Here is an 18491-nt window from a genome sequence, read left to right as displayed (position 1 = left end):
TCCCCATCCCCGTCCTTGCCAAGTGATGTCATTGTTTCCGCCTTGTGTGTTTTATCTCCTTGGATACTGAGAAGGCTGGGGCTATAGAAACTGGGTGTGTGGCTGGCCTGGCCTTTGATAAGGCCTTGCATGCGTGGGCAATGTATGAAGCAATAGGTATATAAAGTAACAAAGTATGGTGACCCGCTGTTTTCGGTTAAAAGGCGTTACCGCATGGATCTGGAATGCTTTGGGGACTCGGAGGGAGAGGATGTGGGAAGCCAGCTTTGTTGTTTTACCCCCCTACAATAACAGAGCCCCAGACCCTTCCTAATTTCTAATCAGATTTCAAAGCATTGCAGAAGATTTTTTCCATAGCTGAAAAAAACCCAAACAATAACAGAGGGAGAGGTGAAAATGAAGGCATTTCTCCTTGCAGCTGCAGCTGGTGGGATGCAGCATCAGCTGGAGCTTGCCGTGAAGATGTCCTCTGCAGAGGTGTTGCTGCATTTGGCTGATGCGCTCCCTGGGCACGAGGCTGCCTTCATTCCCAGCGCAGCCTCGCGAGGGCAAGGATGGGGCTGGGCACTCTGGCTGCCGGTCTCTGCTCTCCCTCCCCACCCAGAGCATGACTGCAGCACTCTCCTTTGCTGAGGTTTGGTCAGGGGCCCATTTTCTTCGAGCTGAGTAAACAGTTGGACTGAGAAACGTTTAATCGTGTTTCCTCTTGGCGTGGCTCTCGAGGAGCACGCGCTGGCATCGTTTGCCCTGAGCCTCCGTTTCTGCAGCCCGGTGAGGCCGCAGGCTTGGCGCTGGTTTGGGGCCTACAAGGCTGCTGCTGGTGAACTTGCAGGGTGCTGTTTTTTTTAATTTGTAGCATAAAATAAGAGCGAGTCCCTTGTGCTAACCTGACTCCATGACCTGGAGCTTCAGGCAGTGCCTCAAGTGGCCTTCAGTTGTGATTCAGCATCTGAAATGAGTGGCAGGGGAAGCAGCCGGCCACCAGGGCAGGCACAGTCGAGGGGATTTCACAGGCTCGGGCGTCCCCGAGCGTGGCCTGGCGCGAGCAGGAGGAAGGGGCCATTGTTCTCCCAGATAATTCCCCATGACGCCGGCGCGGTAGGAAATGCTGAGCCGCTTCCTGCCCCGGCACACGGACGTTTTCCCCGTCCCCGCAGCTGGCACCGAAGTGGCTGGTGGCTCCCTGCCCGGAAAAGGCTGCCCCAAAAACCCATCCGGCAGGAGACCTGTGGATGTGAACTGGAACTGGGGTCCTACAAACCTCGTTATGTGGCTTCTTTTCTCCTTGAAAGGCCACATCATTTTTTTGAAAAGGAAGCAAAATGAGACCACTCTGAATTCAGAAGCGTGCTGGCAGAGATGTCTGTGCAGTTGCTGGTATGTTTTACCCTAGTCTCTGCCACCCTCCAGCCACCATGAAGACACAGTTCAGGAAAGTATTGGCCACACTCCTCTGTGCTATGGAGAAAGAAAGAGCGGGTCAAGCCCGGCATTTCCATGTGTCTGACTGCTGGCTCTCCCTCCACGAGCAGAGCATTGCTTGCTGTGCTCTTGCAGGCCATGCTCCCACTGGGGATGCTGCACATGATGCCTCTTGCCCCCTCTTGGGTTGGTCCTGGAAGATACGCAGCTGCAGAGATGCTGCAGACCCCAAGAATTTCAACTGCCTAAATCTGGCACTGCCCCCACGCAAGTACACACGGCATCCTGGTGGTTTTGTGTTAATGTTTTTTGCTTGCCTGCTGGTGGTCAGGTGCTTGGGAGTGCCACATTTCTGATTTTTTTTTCCAGTGTTAAATCAGAGATTCTCACATAAACAAATGATCTCAGGAGCTGGGGCTTTCACAAAACTAATGCCCAACACAGGGCCTGGTTGGCAAGTCTGGCAAATCACTATGTAAATATATTTGACAGTGAGAAGAAGTTATCTTTTCATCTTGGTTTTGGTACATGAAAGCACTTGTTCTTTGCAAATTCCTTCCACAGCTCAAGCAGAAAAAGCAGCACGGCATGACAGGAAGCGCTGGAGAATTTGGATTATCCAAACACCCTTTATAATGTTATTGCTCTTGCAATATTGTCTGTAGACTCTCAGGTTACAGACCTACATTCTTCCTGAGATGGGATTTTTCTAACCTAATCTTCAGACACCACCTTCAGCACAGCTATCTCTATCTAAGCTATTTTAAACTCCCTTATATTCTCCTGTGGACCTTAGCCACATGAGTGCTGCTACAGATGTCCTGACACTTCTGGAAGCTTCTTTTATGGACTTGGATGCCATTACACAATGGTGGGCCACAAGTGGGCCAAAATCCCCATTGTGGCTTCTGTGCCCAAGCACAACTTGCAGTTCTTGGAGTCAAGGCACTAACGTGATTTCGGTCTCTTTTCTCCGTCTGGCTGCCTATTCTCTCAATATTTGTAGGATCTTAACCATCCTTGAGGCCTATGTCACTCTGTCACAGTGATATGGGCTTGGCTGACAGATTCAGAAGTCCTTGGTGGGGTGGAAACACGCCTGCATGCATACAAAGCATGTAATCGAGATGCCTTACTTCCTTAGGAAACCAGATCTTTAAAAAAAAAAATACCCTAAATTACTTCCCTTTCTGTAATTCTTGGTTAGTAGTTAAATGTTTCCATAATACAGATTGTGACATGATTTAAACTTTGAGCCGATGTGACCTAAAAGTATAACCCCTTTGTCCTAAAACTCCTGCCTCTGTCTTTCATTAAACCAACTGCTCGTACGCACAGCATATCCCCTCTCTGGCTTGCAGCCTCTGAATAGAGTTCTAACATGTGCACTTAATGCTGATAAAAGATCACTGATACTTTTCCCCATGGTGTGATTTACATGCTGAAGTAATGATTATTTTTTGCTAATACCCACAGTTTCTGCCATGGGAAAGACTATTTTTATGAGCCCTGTTATGTGCTTTGAATGAGATTGTAACAAAGAGAGATTAGCTAATTACTCCAGGGTCTTTCTTCCTTTGGTGTGTGGGAAAATTTCGTGGCTGACTTCCATTTGTGTTGGCCAGAAAGTCGTGGGAGAGCAGTCCTGCCACCCCACACCTGAACTTCTCAAGCTGCCCCACTGATTTCAAACGACTTGTGACTCATGAGCGAGTTTGGACCTACGCTCCTCTTCTGTAAAGGGTCCTGTGCTGTGCCTGATGTGTGCCATGGAGCAAGATGACTCCCAGCTGTAAGTTTGGGAAGGCTAGCCAGCTGCATAAGGAAATCTGGGGGCATATAAGTGATTTAAAGGAAAATTTGTAGGGGAATTTAGTCATACTTGTTTCTAATGAGTGTTTATTCTGTAACTATAGCTCTATCAAACAAGTGCCGTGAAACGTTCAAAGGGCAGTGAAGGCTCACTTCATAGCTGTCGAAGTCAGCGTGTGTATGGAGTGGGAGGGAAACCGGTTGTGGTAATTAGGGCTGGGAGCTGGGAGCCCAGCGTGCTGAGAAGGGCCCTGTTTCATCCTGTGCCATTGGGCGTTAGCCCTGTAACGAAGCCATTCCCAGCCTCTGGCTGGAACATTTCAAAATGCACATTTTGGTGCCATCTTTTTGCCCTGGCTATTTCAGCTTCCTCTGTGAACTTTCTTCCTCCTCTCTTGAGGCCCAATTGTGCTCACCTTGCTTTGGTCAAGGAGGAACAAGCCCCTTCTGTCGTTAGCTCTGCCCCAGGGCTGCAATTCCCAGACTGCTGAACGGAGCTGGGGTTACAAAATTCCCCCTTTTTTCTTAGCGCAGCCTGCAATTTGGAAGACTGTCATGTCACGTCTAATTTAACTTGGATTTGGCCACTAAAGTATCCACTAATGCCTTTGGAAGCCTCTGGTTTGCTGTAAACCCAGAACATCTGGGTGATTTCTGGTACTAAAGAAGTCTCTGGTCTTGTCAAGGCGTTTAGCTGTCTCTGCCTCTGGACAATGCTTTGTTTAACAAGGATCATCTTCCCACCTTTACTGTGGCAATTTCTTGTCCAGAGAGACCAAAGTTGTTCATGAAAGACAGCTGTGAACCCCCGTCTTCACTGAAGGAGCAGACATACTCCAGAGCATTTGTAGTCATGACAAAACCCTTCTTTTCGGGGTGCCCTTATCTCTTGCCAGTCTTTCAGCTGCCACTGAAGAGTGCTGCTCTTTCTGGCCCTCATCTCCACTTTCCCATAGAATTCCTGCTTTCAGGGATTTCAAAGAATGCTTACAATCTGTAGTCTCATGTGAGAAGGTGGGGCCTGTGGCTTGCAGAGCTCCCAGGCATGTGGCAGCTGGAGCTAATTGCTCTGGCCATATTTCTGAGCTCTTGCATTCCTGGTACATCACCTCCAAAACCTCCTAAGTGCCAGCCCGAGGAGGGGTGTGTTGGCCAACGGGGATGGGAACGGGGGTCCTGCTGATGTCTGGAGGACCCTTGCCAGCTTTGGCGGTCAGGTCTGGGGTGGCGTGCTCCTCAGGTGACACCACGTGCCAGCGTGACCCTTGCAGCAGCCGCTCGCCCGCCACGTCCCACCCGCACGCCTGAGCACCTCTGATTTGTGCCTTTGCTCCTTTGCATGCAGGAAATAAGGCACATAGGAAGCGCACACAACCGGAGCGCGGTCCCCTTCACTGCTGCCACAGCTTCTGCCCCCAAAGTGATCACTGCTCAGTACAACAGCCCGGCGGGCCTCTACTCCTCAGAAAACATCCAGACCTTCAACAGTGCCGTGGAGTCAAAGACATCACTCGGGGCCCCCGAGCCTAGCAAGCCGTAAGTATTGCCCTCGCCTCTCCCTCCCTGCCCGGCCTGGGGGAGGCTCGCTGGCAGGGTCCCGGTTTAACCCAAAAAGCTCTCTTTCAGGACAGGGGAAGGAGCAGACGTGGCACCCAGGGGCAGGGCTCAGAGGAGCGGGGAGCATTTCGTGCGGTGCAGGAATGAAATTAACGCTCTTGTGTTTCTTTGTTTAGCAGAGACCGACGCAGTTTCCGCGTGCGTTCAGCATGACATACCAGCCCTCTGGTCTGAACAGGTGCCTGACAGCTTGTTACGAGCGCTTTGTACAGTCGACGTCTTGTTTTGGCTGCGCGGGCAGTGCTGGGCAGGAAGGGTACGGTTAGCGCAGGAAGCACGTCCGTCCGTCCCAGCTCCCGGCTGGCCTGGCGTTCACAGACAGGCTTGGATCTTTCTATTTTTGTTATCAAACTCAGTTTGTCACATGAGTTTTAAAAAGTAGCTGAAGCTTTTATACCTGTGTGAGTGATTTTATGTATGGGACTGAAAATTGTCCCAACCCTAAAATGTTTGTGATTGCACCTGAGCTTTGCCAAGACCAGGGCTTTTTCCCAGAAGTCCAAGGTTCCTGTTTTTTTTTCTTTAATAGAAGCTATAAACCAGGAGCCAGGAGCTTTCTGAAATCTTTCTGGCTGTGCTGCTGAACTGCCCCAAGTCTCTGTATAGCAGTACCTAGCTGCCTGGAAGACTTTGGCTACTTCTAAAACAAAAGCTGCAAGATCCATGCTTTTGGAGATATTTGGAGATATTTGACTAAATTTCTGATTTGTGACTAAGGAGACAAAAGTAACTTGAGACACTGCTTTTGCAGAGTACAAAGACCTGAGAGTGTGGTTTAATACAAGCATGGAAACTTTTCCTGGCTGAAACCAGCTTCTTACCCAGCTAGCAGTATGGGCTCTTCTGGGCAGAGAAATGGTGCTGCAGCTGGTGGACAGGTTATTCACTCCTCATTTGCTTCTGGTAGACCTCAGTGGCCTCATTCAAGATCTGAGTCAAGGCAGAGTAGGGACAAGGGAAATCTGGCTTTGTGTTAACCTGCTGGGACCACTTGGCAGTCAAATTCCACCTCTAGTCTAGCCTAGAGTCCCCTCCAGTTGAGAGCACTCCCTGGAAGCCAAGGCTATTTGACAATTAATTTGTCAATGAGGCTAATAAGTTAAATTGTAGCGTTTGGGCTCAGAGCAGATGGGGAGGGCAGGACGAAGCCATACCACTGAGCATGGCCGTTTTGGTATTGGACTTGATATTGCTGTTCAGTGGGATGCCCAGGCCAGCTTTGGGTAGGGCGGCAGTGAAGGTGTCATGCCTAGATAGTAGGACCATGGATTCGTGCTCACCCCTGCTGCCATGTCTTCATTGCTTTTGTAAGTGGAGTGGCTGCATTTCGCTTTGTGTGTGGACACACCTGGAGTGTGAGACTGGTGTCCCAGCATCAGCTAGAAGCTTTTGATGTAAAGTGGTGTATTCAGTGGTGTGTCCCTCTGGCACAAGCAACAGATGGTGTTCTGTTTATGTCACTTGGTGTATTCGGTTTAGCTCTTCATTAACTTCTTCCTTCTTTCCCTTTCTTCCTCCTCTGCATCTTTTGCTCAATTCCACCACGTAAAAACCAAACACCCCAAACACAACTCATACTGTCCATCCCATGTGGGCACCCATGCCTGCAGCCGCCCATCGCCGACGAGTGCACAGCAGGCTCCCTTCGCCTCCGTCTATAACCCTCTGCAGTCGCCCGGCATGGAGACGCAGCGCAGGCACAGCCCCTCCAGCGTCCCCAGCCAGGTCCGCGTGGGGCCAGAGCAGCTGAAGCGTGCGGCCCAGGTCTGCCCCAAAAGCCCCGTGGAGGTGGAGGTGCCGGGACTGAAGGTGCTGCACGTGCAGTTCAATTCTCCCCTGCAGCTCTATTCGCAGAGCAACATCCTGGATTCCCTGCAGGGGCAGATCTCCTCCGTCAGCCCCGATTTCCCCAGGTAACCTGCCTGCTGCCTCTGCAGCCAGTGCGGCGCATCCGCTCGTCCACACCTTGGTGTCCACGAGTACCTCGTCGCTGTCTGTGGCTCACAGCATTGGTGGTCACAAGAAACCAGTGGTTACATTTTGCCTTCCCAAGGGCAGTGCATGACTCCACGGGAGCTTTCTCTGCATTGTGTCTGTGTCCAGCGCCGTGACGAGCACCAAAACATCATTTCAGCCTGCCCACGTGTCTGTTACTCCATGCAGCAGGGAGCTCGGTGGTTTTCCTGGAGGGGTTGCTTGCAGCAGACAGATTTGGGGGTGCAGGGCGTCTTATCTTGAAACCTGGTCGTTCTCCTGGACCAAAAGGGCTGCTTCACATGTCTGTGCACAGTGAGCTGTGGCTTTCATTTTGCTGGCTGTGCCACAGGTGTGCACTGGGCTATGAGGAGTGTTTCATTTCTGGGTGATACAGGTCTCCACAGGTCTCCCTCTTTGGCTGATAATGCTCATGACTTTAGCACAGCCCAGTAGGGACCAGGTGTGTGGAGGACCCGGGCTGTGTTGCCATCCCTCCCCTGCTCACTTGCCTGCACAAGTGGCTGCTCTTGGGGCTCTTTTTGCCCATGGGAGGATGCCTGATGTGTGCTGAGGGCTGCAGGACCTGGGGAGAGCCTCAGCACCACAAGGCCTTGGTGCTCTTTGGTGGTTGCTCTTTGTGGCGGTTTGGGACCGTGCCTCTAAGTGACAGCCCACGGGGTTTTACAGCGAGGACTTCGGTATCAAGACATGAAGCACAAGGCACACTCAGCCATCTTGCAGGAGGGCTCCAGCCAAGGCTGAACTGTTCAGAGGAGGTGAACCTTCAGCAGTTCCCCAGCTACATTACCAAGTGTCTTGCTGCTGTGTGGCCAGGGAGCTGCTTGTCTTTGTCCCATGCATTAGACTCATAGCTCCTTGGCTGCTCCCAGTCCCCTCCTGGCCCCTGGGCACCCACAGCCAGGCTTTGCCGTATGACAGCAGCCAAGTGATAATGGGGGGGCTGTGGTTTTGCTCCCACATTGTTTCTCAGTCTAGTTATTTGCAGCAAGTCGCTGCTCAGGCCTGTGGTCAGTGCTGAGCTCTCCAGGAGCTGGCACGCTGCTGGCTGTCTTTGCTGCGCCAGAGAGCTGATGTCCACTGACAAAGGAGCCCCAGGCATCAGCATTTGTTTTGTGGCACAAGCAAGTACGAAACCTTCCTGAAGCCTGGCTTTAAGACCCTTGTAAACTTTACAAAATGTGCTAACATAAAATAGCAAATTCACATTAGTAATGAATATGCTCTGCTTTCCTGAAGATGCTGTGCAAGGCTGTCTTTGTGGCTTTTATTGTTCCTGCCAATTTTCAAAGCTCAGTAATCCAGCATTATTCCATCAGTGCTGCAAGTTGCCTGTGGTAGAAGCAGTGAAATCCAGCAACAGTTGCTGGAGTTTGAAGTCCAGTAAAGGTAGCTGAAGCTGTCCCCTGCAAAAATGCTGTGTCAGGGTACTGCTGTGCTTGAGCAAGGACGCCAGCTTGTGGTGTTTGCTGCAGGTGAAGTGCCTGGGTGACAGCAGGTACCATGCGTCTGCTGACATAGGGATACTTGTTATCCTGCATGCTCTACATACATTTGTCTGTGCCCATTCAAAAGGTGTATGTGCTTTGTTTAGATTTTCTTTAAGTAGTGTAGCCCTCTGCCCTGACAAGTGGAGGTGTTTCTAGGGTTTGAGTTTTTTTAATGTAGTTTTTCTGAATCCTTTATATGCAAACGTATCTATCTGGGAGAGCTGATCTGTATGTTTTGCACACTACCACAATGCATGGTTGAAATGCGACGGCTCTGTTTGACTCTTGTGCGCGTTAAGATGATTTAGCCTTTGCTTTTCGAATGCATGGTTATGAAACGTTCTCGGTATGCACGCTGTAAGGACAGGCTTCTTGTCCAATGTTTCTGTAGATATACAGAGTAGAAGCAGTATATCAGTTTATGTAAGAGGAATGTAATATGGAGCATGTATTCATTTGGGATAACTTGGGCCATTTTCTGTGTAATTGAAATATTATTTTATATCGGGTGAGACGCTTCAGTAAACGAGATTCAGGCTTCAAGGGTTCATCTGCTTGCAAGTCTAATGTACTTCCTGCTCCAGTGAGAATTACTGAAGATGGAAACATTTTATGAACTAATTGTTTTTGGAAATAGCATTTTATAGCATGTGCAATGATTATACCTCTGATGCTTGGAGAGTTCATTCTGCACAGTACCTCCCAGATGACTCAATTGCACACTGGCATGGAAATCTGCAGTCGCCTCCTCATGAAAAAGATTTCCCTCTGCAATTCAGTCTGAACTTCAGGATGTTTATGTACATGTCAGGCAATCACAGGGTGCAGGAATAGTGAAACCCAATAGCACATTTACTTCTATATGGCTGTGTTATGTAATTGAGCCATCAGAGAAGACTTGTCAGTTTTTACCTCGTTTTTCCAGAGACTTTTTATTCCATCCGCAGAACATTTGGATGGAAGGAACCTCCCATGCCACGTAGTCCAACCCCTACCCCAGCATTTCATCAGTTTAAGCCACTGATTTAAACTAGTAGACAGTAGATATTTGTCCAGACTTTTGTTAAATTCTTCAGTGCAGAGCTTGCTCACCTGTCCACAGCAATCCATGGCATTTTGGTGTCTTGTCTGCTGGAAAGCTTTTCCCAAGGGATACTCTGAATATCCTCCTGCAGCTCAATCCCATGGTTTGTCCTGTACCTACTGGACATGGAGAACATCCAAGCTATTGCCTCTGGCATCTTTATTATTTTTTTTTAACTCTAAAGACCCTGCCAGTGGCACAGTGACCACTGTGTCAGCTCCAGTGTGGAGCTACTGCTGTGCAGTAGCACTGCAAGCTCTAGGCTGAGAATGCAAGTTGCTTGTGACATGAGTGGTGGCCGCAGTGCCTCAGGAAGCAGCTGAAATTTGGGCTTAGTTTTAGCAGGCAGAAATCTCTCCTTGCTCTTGACATGTTCATTAATCCTAGTTAAGTGCTGTAAATGGGCTGTGACTCTCGGTTTCCACCTAAAAAACAGAAATAATAATGCCCACTTGAAAACCAAAGAGAATTCTTCCCAATCAGAGGATCCTTTTAGCTGCATCCTACAGCTGTTACTGTGTGAAGGTGGCCTTCAGGACCAATTCATAGTATACTTGCAAAGATTTTTTTTTTTGATGGAATAAAGAGTACTGAATTTGAAAGTCACAGCAGCTTAAGTTAGCAGTCTCAGGTAGTTTATGCATGTGGGGACCATGCAGTAATTACACAGCTACCACGTGGGATTACCGTCTCAGCACATTCGTTCTTTATTTTCCTGATTCCTGGACAGGAAGGTTTAGTTTCTGGAACACACAGCAGTTGTGAAGCAGGGGTTACACATAGGGGCTGGCCAGGGTCAGTGGGTGAGGACCTACTGACAGTGAGGCGTACGGGTGGTCCTGCGCCTCAATCCCACCAGGGCTGCAGCTGTCATGTGCGAGCACGTCCAGCACCTCTGTGTCTCATGGCGTCCTGTTCTGCCTTCATTTTGCACGTTCATTTCTCAGTCATATGATGCATCATGATGGTTTTGCTGGAGGAAGTGCCTTTAGTTTTTAGCCATTTAACAAGAATGTGCTCTGTTCCATCCTCAGCTTAGATCAGCACAACCAGCCCCCGGGCAGCATTGTCATAGACAGAGAATCTGAGGTTTACAAGATGCTCCAAGAGAACCAAGAGTCGCATGAGCCACCCAGGCAATCAGCTTCCTTCCTGGTGCTGCAAGAGATTTTGGAGTCAGAAGAGAAAGGTAAGCCCTTGCTGCACACCCAACCTGGGTGTGCTCTTCCCTTTTGCCATTTCTTCGGCTGTTTATGGTGTCTCAGAGTAACACCTGAAAATTCGTTCTCCTTTCTTAGCTGTTGCTTCTTCAAGGTAACATGTGTAGATGGTTTCCAAAAAAAAAACCTACAGACTCTTTCACTAACTTTACTCTTAAATTTCTTTTCCTTGGTTATTTTCAGCATCTGTGGTCCTATTATTGTTGCTCATTCATTGACAAAGTGCTACAGAAATAAACACGTGCAATGTTTAGTTCTCAAGAAGGAATTCTAAAAGTTGCAAAAACCCTCTACACTTTCTAAAGTTTTGCCCCTCTAGGATAATATTCACTGATTAAGGACCATCTTAGTTTCAAGACTTCGAAAGGTACCACGAGATAGCGCTCTTTAGTGAGTCCTAAAGCTTCTGGTCTCCATCACTCTACACAAGAAAAAGAGATCCATTTCTGCAGCTGAATGTAAAAATTTGGAAACTGAGTTACAGCAATCAGTTCACAGCTTTGAACCTCTGAAACCTCACGCTACTTGGCACTCTTGATCTGACATCTGGACTAGTGTAGTTCAAGGCTATAGAGTTATAGATAAGAACTCTGATTAACTTAGGTGGGAGCCAAATCATACTCCCTTCTCCCCTTAAATAGAATAAAATAAACAAATAATTAGGAAAAGAATTCGAAGAATGACTTTTTTCCCCCCTTAGACCAGTTGAGACTTTGTCTGTTGTGTTATTAGCTTGGCAGAGGAACATTCAATTTCATCCAACAAAAGCCTGGTGCCGAGATACTCACCAGAAGGGGAAACAGCTCAGCCAAGTGCTCTTAGGTCTGAGTGATCTGAAAGGGAACAGCAAAATGAAGGCAGTAAGGAAATTATAGGAAGAAAGAAACCAGGATTTTGGAGTCTTTAATCTGATGTTAAAATACCTACCTGAAAGCATCTTTTAAATTGTGAGTGTTTGCAGCTCGCCCCTCAGGGTTCAGCTCCTGCAAGGAAGGGACTGGAGGAGCCAGGACTTCTCACGCCTCCGAGGTCCTCCCCCGTGCTTAGTAGTGCTGAAGAAGATAAGAAGCAAAAGCCTCTCTATTTTATCAGTCTTTGAAGATTTACAGCATTACTGGGATTCTCTGGCACGAGGTTTGCCTGCCTGATCAGAGGCCGGGATAGGCTTGGGCATTGCTCCATAGTGAGCTGTAATCACCCATGGGTTACACAGCCCGAGAGGAGACAGTGCCCCAGCTACACCGCTCGCCCCGACTCAAACACCACTGCTGCTGACTGATAACATCCATGGTGATAGCACCCTTGTGGGATCCTTCTCCAAGCCTGTCTTCAGGCAATGGCTTGCGTGCAGCAGCAGGGAGCTGTCATCTCCCCGGCTGGGGCTGGTCCCCGGGGTGTGGGCTGCGCTGAGCCACACCAGCTGGGAGGACCTGGGGTCTGTGTGTGGGCCCTGGTGCGTGGAGGCACGGCGGCTGCTCGCTGTTTAGACTTGAGCCTGCACGCTGAGGCTTAGGGTGTTTGGCAGGGTGGAACAGGTTATGTTTCCTGTGGGTATTTTATTAAGCTGATTCCCCTAGAGAGATTTAAAAATGTGCTGTCAGTGTTATTGGTGTGAACAAAGTGCTGTTCGAAGCAGAGGGAACAAGCAGGGGTGATAGGGTAGACCCTGAAAATGTGGCTGCTGCTGCTCCCTTCCCAGCAAGGGTCACCTGCAGTGACAGTGAAGGGGGCTTGGTGCTTGCTGGCATGGTTGAAGGGTCCATGGACTCCTGTCCCCATTAGGGCATTGCACTTCTGGAGCAGCATCTCAGCACTGAGCTCCTTCAAGTCCCTGGGCTAAATGCTGAGGCTGTAAGCTCAGCCTGGAGTGTGCTGTGTGGGTCTGCATGAGGCAATGCAGGGGTACTTGGGCTTGATGACAGGAATGTGGGGTGGGTAGTGCCCCAAATTGTCCCCTCAGTTCATCTGTCGGAGGCCCTGCCCTGGGCTGCATCATGTCCCAGACCTTGCTGGTCACCAGGGTGAGCTTCTGCGGGGTTCTTCTTCCCTTTCCACCACTAACAACTGGTGCAGTTTGATGTTGGCTTGGTGCTACTCTGAAGGGTTTTGTCAGCCTTCCTCTGTGAGGTGGCACATGCCTGCCCAACAGCCTCCTCTGTTCCTGGTGAAACGTCGTGGGAGCCTCTGCAGCCCTCTTTCCCTTCCTGCCTGGTATTGAACCTCTTGCAAAAGTCGTATAGATAAGGCTGGTTGTACCGATCGTGTCATTTTGTAAGAGGCTGCTTTTACACTGCAGATGTTTGAAGGCTTGCCTCCTATCCTGCATCTAGGATCCACTGCCTGTAGGCATCCAGGTCAGCAGATGTCTCTTGTGAAGGTCCAGCAGAACATCCCTGCCTCAGAGAGGTTGCACTAGGGAGGTGTCATCCCTGGAGCATGCCACACACCCTGTGTCCCTGCAACAACAAGGGGTTTGTTAAACAAATCCTCCAGGAGTTGTGGGGGAGTCAGTTCCATCCTACAGCAGACAGCAGAGTGGAAAAAGGCTTTGACAGGCCTCCTTGTCTGCCAGAACACCCACCTCCACTTTCTGAACCCAAATCTGGCCATCAGCTTGACCCTGAGTGGGTGCTCAGGACATGGCAGGCAGACTCTGGTGCTGCTGAGGCTGGAGCTGAGGCTTTGCTTTGCTTTGTGTCTCTGTGCATGCAAGATACATTAGCTGATGTCCAAAGGGCTTTGAAGATGAGATGGGGCAGAAGCTCATCTTACTGCCCACAACCTCAGGCCCTCGGTTTTCCGGGGCCAGGCTCAGCTGTGTCCCTTCTCACCTTCCTTCTCACACACCCTAAATCCCTTGCCTCCTTCCCATGCATGAATCCCTGCCTCAGAGCTGGTGTTGAAGGACCTCACCCCTCCTTAGCAGAGCATCTGCTTAGGAGAGCCTACAGCCACGCATCTCACATGCTCTGAAGCACTCTCCTTCCACCCCCCCAGGAGACCCCACCAAACCATCTGGATTTAGGAGCGTCAAGGCCCCCACCACAAAGGTGGCCTCATCGATTGGGAATGCCCAGAAGCTGCCCATGTGCGACAAGTGTGGATCTGGCATTGTGTAAGTAAGCCTGTCCCTGTCCCAGGCACCCCGTGTGTCTGCGCACACCTCAGCTCTCACCTCCAGCGCACCCCCAGAAGCCGGCCCAGGCACGTTGGTTCTCACCAGCTTTGGTAGCGCTCACCCTGCAAACCCCTGCAGCAAGGCAGAGTTGGGTTTCCCTCTACAGATCCGTATCGAAGCAAGTCCCTGTGAGACAACCCCCCAGTGCAGTTGTGGCTGCAGTGTTTTGCTTCCTACCTGAAACCTGTTTATAGCACCCAGAAACAAACTGACCTTTCCCTTCAGGGACAGTATTTAATGTTTTTCATGTCTTGGTGTTCCCAGCAATGCAGCAGTGCTGTGCCCTGGCAGTCAGAGGCAGTGTGGACTGGGAGAGCTGCCTTCTGCTCCCTGCTCTGCTGCAGGACGGCACATCTCTGCTGTGCCGAGGCAAAATTAATTTTTGTTGTCCTTGTAAGGGTACGTCTGACCTGTAGCACAGCAAGGACGATACAGAGCTGCTGTACCGGGTGACAGCACAAGGGAACCAGCCCATGTCTTTTATTCACCCTCAACCACAAGTTCTTCTTCACTCATTCTCTCCTTCAGTTCCCTGCAACCCCTTTAGCTTAACAGCGGGCTCCAGCGGCCAAGTGCTGGGAGCCCCCTGCACCACCATGGAATAACTCAGATTTCTCCAGTGTGATCAGACCGTCACACTGCTTCCTGAGACCCAGGACCCTGTAACTGCGTGGTCCTGGCATGCCTCCATCGCCAAGGACTGGCAGAGTCATTACAGAGGCAATCTATAGGCTGTAAATGTGAATCTGACACAAACGCTGCAATTACTCTGTCAGCTAGGGAGATCGGGAGGGAAAGTACAGGACAGGCCTATGAATAGCTGTAAAAACTAATGAATTACGGAAAATATAGGTGGCTGCTGGAACGAAATCATACTCCTGGCAACTTGTGCTGCTGCTGGTGGTAGTTAACAAGTTGCTATGTAGTTTCCCTCATCAAGTGTTGGGTCAAGCTGTGAAGGTTTCCAGTCAGACTGGCCCATGCTGAGTGGGACCGCTGCTCCCGAGTGGCAGCGTCTGAGGCCGGGGCCAGGATCTGGTCACCCTGTGCTCCTGCTCCAGGCATCACAGTCGCTAGCAGAGCGTCCCCCCTCTGTTGGTGCTGGCAATTGTTTCTGGGTTTGTTCTGGAAACAAGTTGTTGTCGACCCACATGGATTCTGTTCCACACACAATGGCCAAGCTGCTCCCCTCATTTCATCCCAGGCCTCTGAAGGCCGGTGGGCTGCCTTCTGAATCACCACAGTGATTCATGCTGCTACAGGTGGTAGGACTGGCCTGTGAAATTCAGGGAGGCCCTTGCTAGGACATGATTTCAAGAGCAGGGCTCCCCTGCTGGGTATAAGTGCTCTGTCAGCACCTGCCCGAGCAGAGGGAGGGCGTGCGCTTAGGGAAGATGGTCTCCTGCAGGCCTTGGAGGGGGTCGGGCCTGTGCGAGGTGGCTAGGGTGGGGACGGCATTGGCGTGCGCCCAGTGCTGAGGGTGCTGGTTCCTTCCCCAGAGGCGTGTTTGTGAAGATCCGGGACAAGCAGCGTCACCCCGAGTGCTACGTGTGCAGCGACTGTGGCACCAACCTCAAGCAGAAAGGACACTTCTTCGTGGAAGACCAAATCTACTGCGAGAAGCATGCGCGGGAGCGGGTGGTCCCCCCGGAGGGATACGAGGTGGTCACTGTCTTCCCAAAGTAACTGCGCTGCTGCGGGGCCGGCGTGGATGGTTTCTCCTCTGCTGCTCTTCCTTGGAAAGTGTCGCCCTTGCCCTCTTGCCCAATCTTGTTTGCAATAAGGAATGCTAGGCATGGCTTTGAATTTCCTTGCCACATTAATCCTCCCGTCTGTTCACGCGAGGTGTCACTAATCATTCAACATTCTTTTCATCTTCTCTTTCACATTTTTTTTTAATACACAGATTATTATTTTTTTCCTCCTCCTTTGTGCTGCCAATTGCACAGGAAAATCGGAGGCCAAAGTCAGATCACAGCCCCACCGTGTCCCAGTTATTTGCCTTCTGTTTGCATTCAATAAATGGGGTGACTCCACCAGGCGGCTGTCTCCACTTTCTCCTGGACTGGGCTTCCTGGGTGCCTGATGGAGGTGCCCAGCACATGGCTGTGCCTGCTCTGGGGAGCAGCGGGAGGGAATTGCTGAATTGGGGCACAGTGGCCTCATGTGTCGCCCAGCTGCTGCCAGACCCCCAGACATTCAGGATGCTGCCTTTCCAAAAATTAGTAAACAAACCACCACAACATCACAAGCCTCTTCATAGGTAAGGCTGACCTGCCACTAAGACTCTGCTTCCAACTGTCCAGATCAACTGTGCAGCTTTTTTGGCGGGCTGGGGATGGGAATAATTCACAAACCCAACTAAATTTAGCTCCTTTCCTCAGGCTCCTTCTATGGGCAGTGGTGAGCGAGCAATGATGGAATAGCTCGGCCGGCATCCACAGCTGGCTCATCCCTGGGGATAGGCTAGCTCGTCTGTGCTGCTGGTGCGTACACATGCATACACACACAGCTCCTGATACTAACACAGGTAGCTTTATTTTTGTGAGGGTGTGATTTATTTATTTATTTATTTATGGGCTGCCTGGGTGGCATCTCCCCTCAGTGCTGTTACAGAATTAATACCCTCCCCTCCACTGCACGTTTTTCCCAGGGAAATGATGTCTCTCTGCTGCTGTGCTGGCCAGTGCAGGCAGGCAGGGCAGGAGCCTGGTCAGTCACAGCATCACCTTCCTGAGTGCCATCTGCCAGGCTTGAGCAGGACACAGTCCACATGTTCACTACAAAGTACTGCTCACAGGTATAGGAATGTCCTGGGTATTCAGTTCAGGTCCCACAGGCACATTAAACTGAAGGTTATGGCACCTTCATGCTCAGGCCCAGCCCTGGCAAGTAACTGTGGCTTCCCCAGCCGGGCGAACTCCTCGTTGCCCACTTTCTCAGCAGGCTGCTGGCCACACACCACGTGTGGCTGCATGCTTGCCTCATGGGGCGAAAATGCTGGCCACGGGCTCCCTCTGTTGTACTGCACACTGACACCAGCACTCTGCCTGTGCCCTGCAGGCTGTGCAAAGTTCCTAAATCTTTCCACACTCTATAACGCCCATCAGCAAAAAGCGGCTGGCTCCAGATAACCTCGCAAGCTGGCTCTTGCACCAGCGGGTGAGGATGGAAGAGCCTGAACCATGCCCGGTATTTCCCCAGCCCCAGCCCCTCGCTGTAAACAGACAACAAGCACTGCTTTGTCCCAGGCCGCATGCTTTATCGCCCAGCCGAGCTCCTGTGGCGAAGGCTGGCAGTGCTGCTGGGAAAACACTGATTGTGCAGGGCCTGACGCACGAGCCGGGAACTACAAAAGGTTTGTGGGCCAGCTCTGGAAGTGGAGGTTTCTAATGCAGATACCAGTGTTGATCCAATTTATTACTATGGGAACAGGCTGGCCAAGGCAATCCACACTCATTGCTCAGGGAGGACTTTGCTCACTCTCTGCTGTAGCTCGTTGGAAAAAGGAATGCGTTCATTTTTTATGATGCAGCCCAAAATATTTGGCAACTGCAGCATTCACTGTAGTCTGACTTTCCAAATTCCTCTTGAGTTTAGCAGTTGGCATCTGGAGTTTGTCAACAATAAAAAAATAGGCAAAGTGGGGTCAAGCCTGCAACACTGAGCCGCCTACTCAAAAAGTATAAAAATAAAGCAAGAAATATGTAAAAGATTCCAATTTGAAGTGTTGGGCAGTTTGAAACTGAGCTAGCATCCTCCCAGAGAGGGACTGGTTCCCGTGGGTGTGCAGCCCAGCCAGTCTGTCATTTTAACAGACTACTTGGGTTTTTGGTTGTGGCCTCTCCCTGCCGCTGCCACATCGCCCTTTCTCCTCACGCCCTGCTGCTCCCTGCTGGCTTGCAGGGCCCTCCTGGGCACAGCACATTGAGCTGGAAACCTGCAGGTAGAAAAGGGCTGCAAAAGTCCTAAGAGCATAATCAAGGCCAACAGCATAATGAAGACAGACCTCTTTTTGTTGTTCACCCCCCAGTCAACGTGCAAGCTGGAGCAGCATGGCCAGTTGCTCCAGCTTGCACTTTTAAATTTCATTTGCTAATGGCATTCTGATAAGCACAGAGATTCTTCTCATGGTGAGGGCTTGGCAGCTCAAGCAATATGTTTGCTAGGCAGGGTAAGTAAAAATACCTGAGTGGTGGTATTTGCTAATTCATTCAACTGCTGGTGAAATGCCATTAGGGAGAATCTAATGCACGAGATAAATTCACCACATGCATTTTCTTATGTTATCACCTGGAAAAAACCACCAGCAGTTTCTCTCTCTGCCTGGCCTCCAGATAAGAATATGAGCGGCTCATCAGCTAAAAATAAAAAAAAAATCTGCATGTAGACACACAGTAGCAACAGGCAAGCAGAGATGCCAGCTTTCCAGCCCCTGCATTTGGTCTCAAACAACGCAGACATCTCCCACACACTCCCAACAGTAGGAACAATAGTTGAATATATTTGGGTGCAGCATGTGACAAGGAGCACTGCTTCCAAGTCACCAGGACACGCCTATGCTTCAAGAATTTGTCTTTATCAGCTATTTTTAGAGTATTTTTTCCCTCCAATGGCCAATCAAGAGGACATTACTTCATCCAAAACATTTTAAAGGTGTTAGCCTCAGTCAT

The 18491-nt window shown here is 50.2% G+C and overlaps 1 protein-coding gene across 5 annotated transcripts in view; it reads left to right on the top strand.

Annotated features, from left to right (window-relative positions):
• PDLIM1 (PDZ and LIM domain 1) overlaps positions 1 to 15854 on the top strand; it is a 40131-nt gene extending 24277 nt beyond the window's left edge. The window contains exons 1-7 of one of the 5 annotated variants that reach the window (XM_048069116.2): positions 46 to 156; positions 4580 to 4770; positions 4968 to 5029; positions 6462 to 6764; positions 10455 to 10609; positions 13638 to 13755; positions 15318 to 15854. In XM_048069116.2, coding sequence (XP_047925073.2) covers positions 5001 to 5029; positions 6462 to 6764; positions 10455 to 10609; positions 13638 to 13755; positions 15318 to 15504 — 792 coding nt within the window. In that variant the 5' untranslated portion in view covers positions 46 to 156; positions 4580 to 4770; positions 4968 to 5000 and the 3' untranslated portion in view covers positions 15505 to 15854. Of the gene's footprint in view, positions 1 to 45; positions 157 to 4579; positions 4771 to 4967; positions 5030 to 6461; positions 6765 to 10454; positions 10610 to 13637; positions 13756 to 15317 lie in introns of those variants that run through there. The other 4 variants (XM_048069112.2, XM_048069115.2, XM_067000372.1 and 1 more) reach the window with 4 other exon arrangements.
• The last annotated feature ends 2637 nt before the right edge of the window (positions 15855 to 18491 follow it).

This window comes from Anser cygnoides, chromosome 7 (genome assembly GCF_040182565.1).
Source record: "Anser cygnoides isolate HZ-2024a breed goose chromosome 7, Taihu_goose_T2T_genome, whole genome shotgun sequence".
Taxonomy (NCBI): Eukaryota; Metazoa; Chordata; class Aves; order Anseriformes; family Anatidae; genus Anser; species Anser cygnoides.
Note: the sequence above shows the minus strand (reverse complement) of the source record. Positions and strands in the feature narration are given on the sequence as shown.